The sequence below is a fragment of the Oryzias melastigma genome, linkage group LG21 (genome assembly GCF_002922805.2).
Source record: "Oryzias melastigma strain HK-1 linkage group LG21, ASM292280v2, whole genome shotgun sequence".
Taxonomy (NCBI): Eukaryota; Metazoa; Chordata; class Actinopteri; order Beloniformes; family Adrianichthyidae; genus Oryzias; species Oryzias melastigma.
Window position 1 is genome coordinate 13,412,959 of NC_050532.1, and position 13,053 is coordinate 13,426,011.

The 13,053-nt window shown below is 38.0% G+C and overlaps 1 protein-coding gene across 1 annotated transcript in view; it reads left to right on the forward strand.

Annotated features, from left to right (window-relative positions):
- The first annotated feature begins 3,605 nt into the window (after window positions 1-3,605).
- The window catches only part of LOC112138021 (glycerol kinase), a 29,367-nt gene continuing 19,919 nt past the window's right edge, over window positions 3,606-13,053 (forward strand). The window contains exons 1-2 of the mRNA XM_024260576.2: window positions 3,606-3,777; window positions 12,042-12,115. Coding sequence (XP_024116344.1) covers window positions 3,724-3,777; window positions 12,042-12,115 — 128 coding nt within the window. The 5' untranslated portion in view covers window positions 3,606-3,723. The remainder of the gene's footprint in view (window positions 3,778-12,041; window positions 12,116-13,053) is intronic.

Consider the following 13,053-nt stretch of genomic DNA (forward strand, 5'->3'; position numbering starts at 1 on the left):
GTAAAAATGTCATTCATCATCATTCAAATCATTAAAATAAAATTAAAAGAAAGTTAAAAGATTTTAATTTAAAACAAGCATAGATAAAAAGTGTGGACGTAAACTTTTGAATACATATTAATCAAATGCAACCGAGCATAAGGACGGATATTACAGTTTGAACAAGAATTTGGAAGGTCATTGATGAAAATTGAAAACAGAAGTGGCCCCAATGAAGAACGTTGGGGAACACCTTTATAGATTCCAGTGAAATCCGACTGAGATCCACTAATAGACACACACTGACGGCGATGGTTGAGGTAAGAATTAGACCAGAGAAGAGAAGAATGAGAGAGATCGTTTGCAAACAATCTGTCCAGAGGACGGTAATGATCAACCAGGTCAAATGCTTTGGAGAGGTCCAAGAAGATAGTGCCTGGGCACATATTATTATCGAAGTTGGAGTAGATATCATTAGTAAATTTCAATAGAGCAGTAGTTGTAGAGAAGTTTTCTGAATTCTGTCTGGTATTGAGAGAATGTTGTTTGAAGCAAGAATATTAGATAGTTGATTAAAAATAATTGTTTCAAAAACCTTTGCAATATTGTTAATAATTGAAATGGGACAATAATTATTTAAATTTTGGAGGTCAACACTTTTATGTTAAGGAATGACTTTGGCACATTTCCATGCAAGTGGAACAGCACAAGTAGAAAAGGACAGATTGAAAAGTTCAGCAAGTGGAGAGGATAAAACAGAAGATGCTAATTTGAGGACCTTAGTCTCAATACCATCTGGACTGGAACAGCTGCTGATAGACAGCTTACTTATGGCCTGTGACACATCACCTGGACAAACCAATTCAAACACAAAAGAAGTATTAGAAGGTTTTGGATTGAGATCATGTTCAGAGAGATACATAGAAGATTGAACCTCAGGTAACTGGGAGAAATGTTTGCTGAAGGCATTTGAAATCACAAGTGGATCATTTACAACTTCATCAATAATAATTATATTATGAAAAGTACTCTGAGATGCACCAAATAAAGTATTCATTTTTTTCCAGAAATGTTTTGGGCTGTTGAAGTCACTAGATAAACAGTCGCTGTAATAATTCTTGTCTTAGTTGTACAGATATTGTGTAAACGCTTGTATTCCTCCCAATCACCTGGCAGCTCAGACTGCTTATGTTTACACCAAGCTCTCTCCCTCTGTTTAAAAAGGTTAATAAGGTCACCATTCACCCAAGGTAGATGATGTCCTTTAACCTTAATAGAGGTCCAAGGGGCGTGTTTATCAATAACTTGAGTCAGTTCAGAGTAAAACAAAGTTCCAAGCAGTTTAAATATCAGGTATAAGGTTAAGTCTTTTCCAATTTATCTCTTGCAGATCATGTATGAAAAGATCAGAACAGCGCCGCCATGAGCGCCACTGCTGAAACTTTCAAGCCATTGGAGACTGTTGCTGCTGGAGGCCAGAGAGGGAGATATAGCGCTGACTCCTGACAAAAGTCATGTGGTTTGAAAGAAAAAGCAATTTTCAATCAGGTACATTTCCAAACATCACCATCTCAAATGAGACTATCCTTGAACAAGTTACTGAATACAAATACCTAGGCATCTGACAGGATAACTGTCTTTCATTTTCACATCACATAAGAAGGTTACAAGCACGTATTAACTCTAAACTTGGTTTTATCACATTCGCTCATCCATCATTTTCTCTGTTAGAAAGACTTTGGTCCAAATGACAATCCTACCAATGCTCGACTATGGTGATATCAAATATAGATCAGCCTCTAAAAGAAACTGGATAATATGTATCATTCAGCTCTGCGCTTCATAACAAATGCCTCCCATCGTACCCATCACTTTGTATTCCACAGTAAATTCTTCCGTACAAAGTTGAAGACAAACCCACTGGTATATGTTCATTTATAAATGTTTATTAGATCTGTCTCCACCTAATCTTTGTAATCTGCTACAACCTTCTATGACTCCCTATAACGCTGAGCCCAGCCTAGAATGCTTAATGTTCCTAAAATAAAAACAAAATATGGAGAACTATCTTTCCAACATGCAGAAACAAAAAACTGCAATGACCTTCAAAAAGTACTCAAATTAAGGACCTTTGTATCAGTCCCAGCTTTTAAATGCATTTTAATCAAGGCACTCACTGAATCATGCGCACGTCTTGAGTAAAGATGTATTTTTTTTTCCACACTATGTCAACGTTTTGTTGCTGAATTATCTTATGACTGAATAGTTTTAATGATGTAAATTACTGTATGTATTGTGGTGTCTTTTATCTGCCCTTGAGTTTCTGCTTAATAGCTTATCTGCTTAAATAACGGTTTAATAAAAATGTGGAAGGAGGGGCCGCTGCTCTCTCCATCAGCTGACACAGAAACAGCCAAAAAAAAAAACCCAGATATGTTGAAGAAGATAATCGGGGAGAATAATCATCATCCTCTGCAAGTGTTTATTATTTGATTTAGGAGGAAGCATGCTCCTGATTCTGAGGTACAGAGACACTCTTCATCTGCGTCAAAAAGTACACTGCCGCTGCAGTACAGTCTTTTGTCCTGAATGATAATAATACCTCTTGAAGAGTTATCAACCACGGTTATCCTCCTCCACTGCAGTCAGCCGATTTGATTCCCCAGGCATGATTACTCCCAAAATGGCGGTGCCTTGAAGGGAACGACTTGTGTGACGTCATCTCCCAGAGCTCTATGCTATGCAAAATCAACTTTTTGAGCTTTTAAGTGTATTATAATGTTAAGTCCTCACAAAAAACAACCCGTTTTTATCCATTCACACATTTCTGAGCTCTCCTCTAAAACCCACTGAGCACCAGCCCCTCCTAACCCACCAAAACGAGTGGGTTCTCATAATCTCTGCAATTGAAGATTTTTCTTTAAGTTTCTGGCCAAAGCCACTGTTGTGTGACTGCTCTTTAACAGACTTCAGGCTAAACATCCTTCTGCTTTTCCTCTTCCAAACTCTAACGTAATCATCCATTCACTGCCTGTACTGATTTATTTATTATTTTTATTGCAGTGGAAATCGTTAAATATGTTCTTGCTTTGGTGAGTCGTTGATGTAATTTGCACTTTAGGCCAACCGTATCAGTCAGCCTGTGAAACATGTTTTTGGACTAAGTGCATGAATAACCCACACATGCATGGGCAGAACATGCAAACTCCACATAAAGACACCAGCTGGGAATCTAACCAAGGTCACTGTGAGGCAGGCTAACCACTACACACAGTGCAGGCCTCCAAGCACACAATACATATAAAAGACTACAGTCTCATTGTAAAAGTTGAATAGGATAAAGTAGGGTGACCTATCTGCTACTTCAGGAAGAAGCTTGAGTTTCTTATGTTTTCCAAGATCTGACATTATTGAAAATAAAACTGGAGACACAGACGGTCGTGATGAGAACACGGACACCACTGTTTTGGCTTTACCAAAGACTGTTTTGACTGTCTCCGTTTTGGCTCTTTAAATAAAGAAAACCCCTCGCGGATCGTTCCGCGTGGCTGGAGCCTGATTGGACGCTCGTGGTAAACGCCTATCGAGAAACAGCCAATGGTGTGGTGAGCGCGCGCCGGTTCCAGTGGTCCAGAGTCCAGCCAGAGTCCAGCTCTGCTGAACGGGAGTGGGAGCAGGTGCTCGGAGAACAGCCGAACTCTCTGGTGGTTCCGTTACTTCTGGAGTTGACAGCGGCGCGCGCGCATGGAGGCGTTGGTGGCTGCAGTGGACCAGGGCACGAGCTCCACGCGGGTTCTGGTGAGACACGCTCCACTCAGAGATGCCGGCCGGCCAGCAGTCGTGGGGACACGATAGTGGGCTACTTTGTTTTCTATGTGACCCCTCGGCGCCGGGTTTAACAACTCCATACAGATGTTAAAAGATCTTTTGCTCTAACAATTCACCTGGAACTTTTTAACGATATCGCTCCATCTTCCTACGTCCAGGGGTGTTAAACTCAATCACACAGGGTCCGAAATCCACAACACACCTAGGTCACGTGCAATGACTGTATAAGTAAGCGACTGCATTGTAAAATGACTGTATAATAAACGGGTTATGTCAGGATAACATTGAACACACTAAAACTAAGAATTTAAACTTTAAAAACATAACTTTTAAAGATAAATTTAAATTATAAAAGCCAGGAATATTATCAATATCAGAATAAATCTACTTAAACCTAAAAAAACTTTCAATATTTTATTTTCCACAAAAAATTCATTTGTAAAAATTATCTGTTAGAAATAAACTAAACGTTAAAAGGAAACACACATTTCTTTACTTTTATGTTCAAAATTATACTTATAAATATCCCAAAAGATTTTGATCTCCATAAAATATATCCTGTTAAAATGTTCCTAATATGAACAAAACAAACAAAGCCGGGAAATAAAAATAAAATGTTTTTTTTTTTTTAGCAAAAACAAATCAAATCATTCTGTTTTATTTTGTTGTTTGGATGTTTTATTCTTAGTTATTTTGTCTGGTAATATTTCTTTCTTTCTGCACCATGAGTGAGAGGGAGGGAGGATGATGACATCCTTGTGATGTGAAACACAGAGTCTCTATAAGGAACCCTCATGAGAACAGATCTGTTAAACCTCCATAACTGTAGAAAGGCTTCCAAATGTAACCACCACAAGATAACATTATAATTACGAGAAAATAAAATCATCTGGAGGGCTGGAAATATTACCCGGTGGGCCTTGACTTTGACATGTTTAGAACAACCTTTTCGTTTTTATAAAAATATAGAGTATCATCACATTACACAATATTCCCACGCTGAACCTGAAACTGCACAAACATTCAGCTTTGAGAAGTTAATTCAGTCTTATTCTACAATAGTCATAAAAATGGACAAAACAGATTTTGTTTTATGACAAAGATGTACAGATAATATAAAAATGTACAAAAAAACAAAGACAAGGTAAAAACACTATAAAAAAGATGTGAAAAAATTAAAGTTAAATTACACCATTGATAAATATGTTTTAAACCAAGCTTTATTTTGAACAATAGGCCAAAGAAAACACTACAGTGCAAGTATAGTGCAACCGGTACATTAACATACAACATTAACAAACCAGAGGGTTACAATGTATATTTATAAACTCAAAAAAGTCAAAAAATATGCAGTTTTTTTAAAATGTGAAATGTTGTTGAAGCCTTTAGATTTCACATATGTTCTACTGTTTAATAAAAGGATTTAGTCCAGATAAATTAAATTAAAATAAGGTTGTGAACTTGACTATTTACACTTGTGAATGTGGAAAATAACGATCAGTTAAATAGCAAAAATTTAAATTATTGAACAAACCATAAGATTCAAATTCAATATTTCAAAAATATTAATTCTCAGCATTCAGTTTTGTTATTAAGAAGTCTTTAACATCACACCAAAATCTTTTAGTGTAAAAACAATGAAAAAATAAATGAAAAATTGTCTCTCTACCACAGTGACAAAACATTTGATGTAATATTTTATAGGAAACTTACTGATTGATTTATTGATAGTGGTATTTGCTTTTTCCCAGTTTAAGGGCTCCATGGTAGAATATCAAAAATACTTTGCAGCAGGAGAAACGGTCAAGATATTGGATTTCTGATATATTCATTGGTGCATCTTTTCTTTGTAATTTCTATATCTCCAATAAAAAACATGATTCATTCCAGCAGTATAATTAATGTATAGAATATGTTTTAGAATTCGAAGTGAACCTGGTGGAATTGTGTCAAAACCAACCGTGCACTCTTTGGCCAAATCCAAAGAGAGAGGCGAGCTAAGTGGATCAGCTCCATTAAAAGAGCCAGGAGCAAAACAAGACTGAAAGATGGATCCTCCAGAAGTTGGATTCTGTTTGTGCAGCGATGACTTCATATCACGTATGTTACTGTATACAAAGCTTATTTACTTTCAGTATCTGTTATAATCGCGGTTTCAGATTGACGCTAGTGTAAAACCACAGTTCACTGCATGCAGTTTGTGTTCATAACAGTGTTATGTTTAAGTTAGCAAGCGCTAATGTAGCTTTCAAAATGTGGCTCATAAAATGTTTATTTATTTTGTAGGAAGAAAGAGTGATAATCCACAGAGTCTGAACTTTCTTCCATCTATTTTCATCTATCTTCCATCTCCAGAGAAGAGAAAAATAAAAATGACAAACAGACGCGTTAGTCAAACTGATGTCAACAAACACTCCTCCCCTGCTGCTAGCATGCTAATGTTAGCTGTCTGGAATATAACACTGACCCTTCCAGTGATGATGCAGGAATGTTTTGATTGAAGATTTCACAGCTGAGTGTTCACTACCAACACAGATTGAGTCCATCTGTAACCCTCCAGGATTTTATAAACTTTTAGAGTCCTCGTGTAGGAGGATGGGAAGTTTATTAGGTAGTTATATGTCTGGATAGCAAAGATCTGGGACGTTTTCTTTTTTCTTTATTTTTTTCAAATTGAGTTCATTGTCATGCAAATGAAAGTCAGATGAATGCTCCGATGGCTTGAAATCTTCATCAGTGGTGCTCACGGAGGGGCTGTTCATATTGGTGCCAAAATGACAGACTCACTGTAGGGAGTCACATGTGGTATAAAGACAAATCTCTCATCAGGCATGAATTTAATTTAGCTTGACTTTTAAGTGTATCAGAATTTAACTTGTGACGCTCCTCATTTTCTTTACAAATAACAATTTCAACAAAGGTCACTTTTTCACTTATTTGTAAAGTACATTTTTTAGTAGAGCCGATTTATAAATAATAATTTTTAATGCTGACCCATGGCTAAATGTTTTAATACAGTTTACTGCAGTTCTTATGTGATTTGGATCTCTTAAAAAGATTGCTGTGTCATCTGCATATTGGAAAATGGTGATACCACACAGCCTTGTCTAATACCATATGAAATATTAAATCTTGCAGACATTCCAGTTTTTAGGTGGTGAAAGGTGCTCTATCAATAAATAAAATAATGAATGAATTAATATAAAGCTGTGTTCAATGGTGTCTAACACCGTAAAAAATAAATGAATAATATGAAGCTTTTATCTGGTAAGAGATCTCTGTAATCTATTATATCTAATATTAAACATATGTTATTACTTAGATGTCTATTGATCACAAGACCAGATTGTTCTTCATCTATTATTGGATCTTATCTATGTTTGAGTCTTCTAGCAAAAATGTAAGCAAATAGTTTTACATTGTTATTTAGTAGACTAATGGTTCTTCAATTGTCAATTCTTGATTTGTCCTTATTTGGTTTGGGAACTGAATGGTGACGCCCCGTTTCATAGTTGGTGATAGTTCACCTCTTTCTCAAAAACTTCTTCAAACTAAGAGGAAATAGTCCTTTTCTCTTGCCGTCTTCCCAGAATCCCTGTGTGCTTGACCCATTCTCGGATACATTCAGGATCCATCTTAACGTGTCGTGTAGATTTCTCCCCTGAATGTTCTTTGGCGTATTCCACCACACAAAGTTTGAATGCTAAATTAAATGAGTGTTTCTTGGTCATCGCTAAACTGGTTCAGACAGCCGGCGTCTGCACTACTGTGCACGAGCCGGGGTGGGGGACTCGTGAGGCTGACTGGTTACTGCTCGCTTTGTGGAGAAAGTGTTTGTGTTACCCTGGGGGCGGAGCAGAGTCTTCACGAAGGGGGCGGTTCTTAACTTGTGATGTAAGCATGTGAGAACCTGCTCGTTTTCATGGATATGGGAGGGGCTGCTGCTGAGAGAGCAGGTTTTAAGAGGATTACTCAGAAATGCACGAATGGATCAAAACATCACTTTAGGGTCGTTTCTAGAGAAGAATGAACAGTAAGGTGGGTGTTCCCTGTGAACACCTGGAACGGATTGAATAATGAAGCACTGACGTTGATATCTGTGAAGTGAACAGGATCAACAGATTATGATCATATATTGACAGGTTTATGTTAACAATTATTTAAACTAATATATTTGCATATTTATATTGGATTTTCTGCCATTGTTGTAAAAGAATGAATAAAAAAAATATAAAAATGACTAAATTATTTAGGGAGCTTAAGAATATTTTAGAGAGGCTTATTCTAACGACGTCACCGTCAGTAACCCTGCCTGCAGAAAACTGCACAGCTGCTTCCCCAGGTTCCTATTTTTGACGAGTCGTGGATTATTTCTCTCTGACAACCTGGTCAAAGTTAGACGAAGGTTACAATCACTTCATTAAATGCTAATGCTAGCGTTAGCTTTGGCTAGGAGCTGCACATGATCTTTTCTCACCAGTTAAAAGTTGCTTAAATGTCCATGCTCACAAAATCATTGTAAACAGAGCAAACGTCACTTAATTCCAGCGTTTCTGACATTAAAGTAAAACTAATTACTGTTGCGATGTTTTCTGCTGCAGTCAGCGAACTGCTGTTAGCTCAGCCGTGGTTCTAATGTTGCTACCCTTTGCTTGGACCAATCCCTGCTTTCTAACCTCACCTGCCTCCAAATGACAGCATCAGTTCATTTCACTGAAGCGGGATGAAAACCATTTTCTATGGGTGACGTCACACTCACACAGGCCAGTTCTCTGAATCTGTCAGTGGGCTAACCCAGACAAAGATAAGTGGTAGTTAATGTTGTCAATGATTCTCCACAAAGTTTGAGGTTTGAGGAGCTTGGAGGAATCTGTTGATAGGTGTAGGGCAGATAACGGCTCACTAAGAGCAAACTCCAATGACAAGCTAGTTCCAGCTAACTGCTTCTTTCTGATCTTTTCTTGATTTTCCAGTGAACTTTTGTAAAAACTCCTTACTCTACCCACTGTGCAAAGTTAGGCAGCAATGACGCCTTGTTCACATCAGCTTCAATGTCGGGTGTCTACCCCCTGAACATGACGCCAGGCAACGCTTTTTTTATGCACTTACATGGGATGTTTTTAAGAGGGCTTTTTGTAGTCCAGATGTGGTTGTTGAACCACAACATGTAGCTGTGTGCTTGTAGTCTAGTCACAAAGGCGTCCATTGAAAAACAGCATATTTTTTTTACCACTGAAACATAACTTTAGAAAAAAAATTGCGTTACCACATTTCTCATTTAAACACACTGCTGCAATAACATTACAGAAAACACAGGACATATGTGGCTAAGCCTAATGAAAAAAATGGTCATCAGTAATGTTAACATTTACAGCTATCAAAATGAGTAAGTAGTAATAAGTCTGCTCTCTGTTTGCGTTAATGTTAGCTTAAGGACAATCTCTCATTAGCGTAATCAGACTCAGTCACAAAGTGCTTCCTCTTCAGGTGTTCATGGATCACCTTAGTGCTGACTTGAACACATCTTCTGCCTTGCAGATATTACAATGGACACTTTTTTCTTTTCTTTTTCAAAGAGCCCGTACCATGCAAGTCTTTCAGAGTAAACTATATCCATATATATGATCATATATCACCTTTGGCACTTTAAAGAACACATTATTTATGACATATAAGTTATTTTGTGAACTCTTTTCCTACCCAGATAGAAGAGGCCTCGATCTCTGAGGCTCTGCTTTCACTCTTTGTGGTTGCTGCTCATTTCATGACGTCCTTTGTGTCATAAATCAGTCCCCCCTCTCCCCCTCTGGCTTTTAGCGGGAACTATCTCCAGAGTACTAGCCCTTGGATCTCCACACTTCTCTTCCCATCAGCCCCTGCTGTCACTCCCAGGAGCCTCACAGCTGGTTCGCATCAGTAATCACTTCCAGCAGTATTTAGCACAACACAAAACGGACGTACAGCCGGCATCTGCACAACAGTGCACTAGCCGGGGGAGCTCGTGAAGCTAGCTGATCGTCGCTAGTGTCCAGAAGCTAGCGGAAGCCACCAGAAAAAGCGTTTGTGTTAGCCTGGGGACGGTGCTGGCAGCACAGACTCTCCCTGACGGACTGTTCTCAATTCTCTACGTCATCTCGTCAAAACCTGCTCGCTTTTGTAGGTATGGGAGGGGCTGATTCTTAGGCTGTAGGTTTTCAAAGGATTACTCAGAAGTGTGTAAACAGATCAAAACACCGGTTTGGGTTTTTCTAAAGTGAGGAATGAACAGTATAGCACTTAAAATACACTTAAAAGTTCAAAAAGTTGATTTTTCATGGTATAGGCTCTTCAAATGTGCATGTGTGTCAAAGACAATGGCAGACACAGCATTAGAAACCAAAGTTCTGAGATAAAATCAAGGAAAAAGAATGACATGTTGACTATTAAATTTGTCGTCTACGATTTTAATAGTCGACTTAGTGAAGGAAGTTTAGCATTAGGTCAAAGGGAAGGTAGCTCCTGCAGGTCATACAACTAACTGCACTGACGGTTTTAATTTTCTGTCCTTTCACGACCCACTGTGTTCTGCATCCTGATTGGCTGTTGACCTTGTCAATCAATATTTTCTGTGCCTTGTTTCAGTTTGCCATAGTTGCATAAATCTTTGATTCCAATCAGATCCTTGTTGTCATTCAATAATACTGGATGAAATAACATACTTTTAACACACTACCATGACTCTTAGACCTTTAGCGCTTTCATTACAGTTCCAACAGACTCTGAAAGTTGAGAAAAGCAGCTTTGTGCTGAAATAGATTACACTTTACGGTAGTTGTGTTGAGTTGTTCCACACTGGCTTGCAGCGGATTAACAGAAGGGCGATGGGAGTTGATGGAAGAAATATACCAGTAGATGGTTTTTATTTGAATTTCTGTAGTAAAGTTATTAATGTTGTTAAAAAAAGTGTTGTGGCATTCAACAAGAAGAGAAGCGCTCCTGGCAGGCATTTGCAGGAGGAAGAAGAGTTGGAAAAATAGATGGATCTTCTTCCCAGATAAAGTAGAACATTTTTGTACTAAAATGTGTAAATGATTAGATTTACCGGAATATTTATTTTAACATTATTATTTAACAATATTATTTTGCCAATAGTGTCACGTTTCTGTGCTACCCCTTTTTGTTTTTTTGTGTTGTTGCATTTCTGTTCCTACAAATTAAAGGATTTGTTTTTGCCAAAATGCTCCTTGCATTCTGTCTGTTATCCATAATCATCTGCTGTACACTTGTGGGCCAAACCATGGGCAGTGATTGACACTACTCACCCCCAATTGTCACTGATTCCCATCATCCTGTCTACATTCAGTTTCTGCTGATAAGTGGATATCAAGGGAGGAATGTGTTTCCTACAAAAGTATGTGTATTGAATGTGTAGTTGGGATGTGTCTTCAACTGGGTACAAACTGCTTCAATGATCAAAAAGTCACCCTCTCATTATTGCACTTCAAGAAGCTGTTGAACAAAAATAAAATCATCCAGACAAACAAAACTTCTTGTGCTGGTTTATTATAGTTTGAATAATTTTTTGTCATTTCAGTTCATTTCACAATGAAAAACCTGCTAAAAATACAAATCCTTTTTTTCATGTTTGCTATTTAATGCAATGGATCTAGAACATTAAAAAACATTTTATTTTTATAACTTTGAAAAAAGGTTCCAAACACAAGCTCAGAATCGTGTCAGGAAGTCTGAAGGGGTCGGTGATTTATAGGCTCTGTAGGTTTGTCAAATATCTTTTTTTTAAACTCTGCTAAAGAACTTGTGGTCTATATTTTTATTTGACAAATTCAAATGGTTTGCTTAACCAGCATTAATTCAGTTCAATTCTATTTATATTGCCCAATATCACAAAAAATGGCCTCATTAGGCTTCAACACCGATTGATGGTCACGTGACAGCAAGAGCTTTCTAACATTTCACTACTGCACTGTTTTACTTTGTAAATACTTGCTGTTGTTTTATTTTCTTATAAAAAACAGCAAATGTCACCTGTTCCTCTGCAGCTTCTGTTGATGCGTTTGTGACTTCTAATAATATTCAGTTTCCTGTCTTCTCTCCCCACTGAGCCTCAAACGCTTTAACCAAAGAGTTGATTTGGCACATTCCATGTGGTCACACAAATGAGGTTTTCATTTGATCTCTGTGGCCTTGCCCTGTTTTAATGGGTTTGTTTTGTCTCCTCTCATTCCTTTCTTCAGGTGTTCAATGCGAAAACGGCTGAAGTGATCAGTCAGCATCAAGTCGAGATCAAGCAAAGCTTTCCGAAGGAAGGGTGAGTCCACCACCATGCAGGTGGTGGAGAAGCCACTACAGTTTCATAACAACTGAAGAGTCTTTACATCATTTTGTACTAGAGATGCAATAGATCACAAAACTCTCTGTTTGATCATGTCATGGTTTTAGAATGACAGTTCAGATCATTTTCTAGATCAGTGAAAAGAGAAAAATAAATACTTTAAAAAATGTTCAACTTCTTTTTAGTAAAGCTTCAAAACATAGATATTTAATAAAACACATGTAAAGTTCTTGAACACACACAAATATATACCACATTGAAACATTTGCCCTCTGATGGCATCGCTGAACTCAAGACATTCCTATCTCTAAAAAATATTCAACATCCCCATATAAGTAAAAGAGCATTCTGGTGCGTTGCATCTTGAACAAAACCAAAAGTATTTACAAAAAAAAGTAAGTCTGAATCCAAATTGCTTCCCTACCCCCATATTTAGTTATGGAAAATAGTGTCTTCAAATTCAGACGTTACTTCCGCCTGATGGTGTCATCAATAGTCACCAGTCATCTATCATCATAAATGTAAACTTCTGTGCTTCAGAGCACACCCATGTGAAGAAAAAAAGCGTTCCTCACCCTACCAGTGGAGGGATACCCAGCCTGACGTCGCTACGGCTCCTTCTAAAAAAACAAAGATTAATCTTTATGGATAATAAATATTTAAATAAACCGCAAGAACAATCCTTTTCTAAGCTTAAATTCTAAAATTTCGGGCATCTGATCCAGATGCCTCCTGGACGCCTCCCTGGTGAGGTGTTCTGGGCATGTCCCACTGGGCGGAAGACCTAGGACACGCTGGAGAGACTATGTCTCTCTGCTTTCCTGGGAACGCCTCGGGGTCCCCCCAGAGGAGCTGGAGGAAGTGACCGGGGAGAGGGAAGTCTGGGGATCTTTGCTTAGACTGCTGCCCCCGCG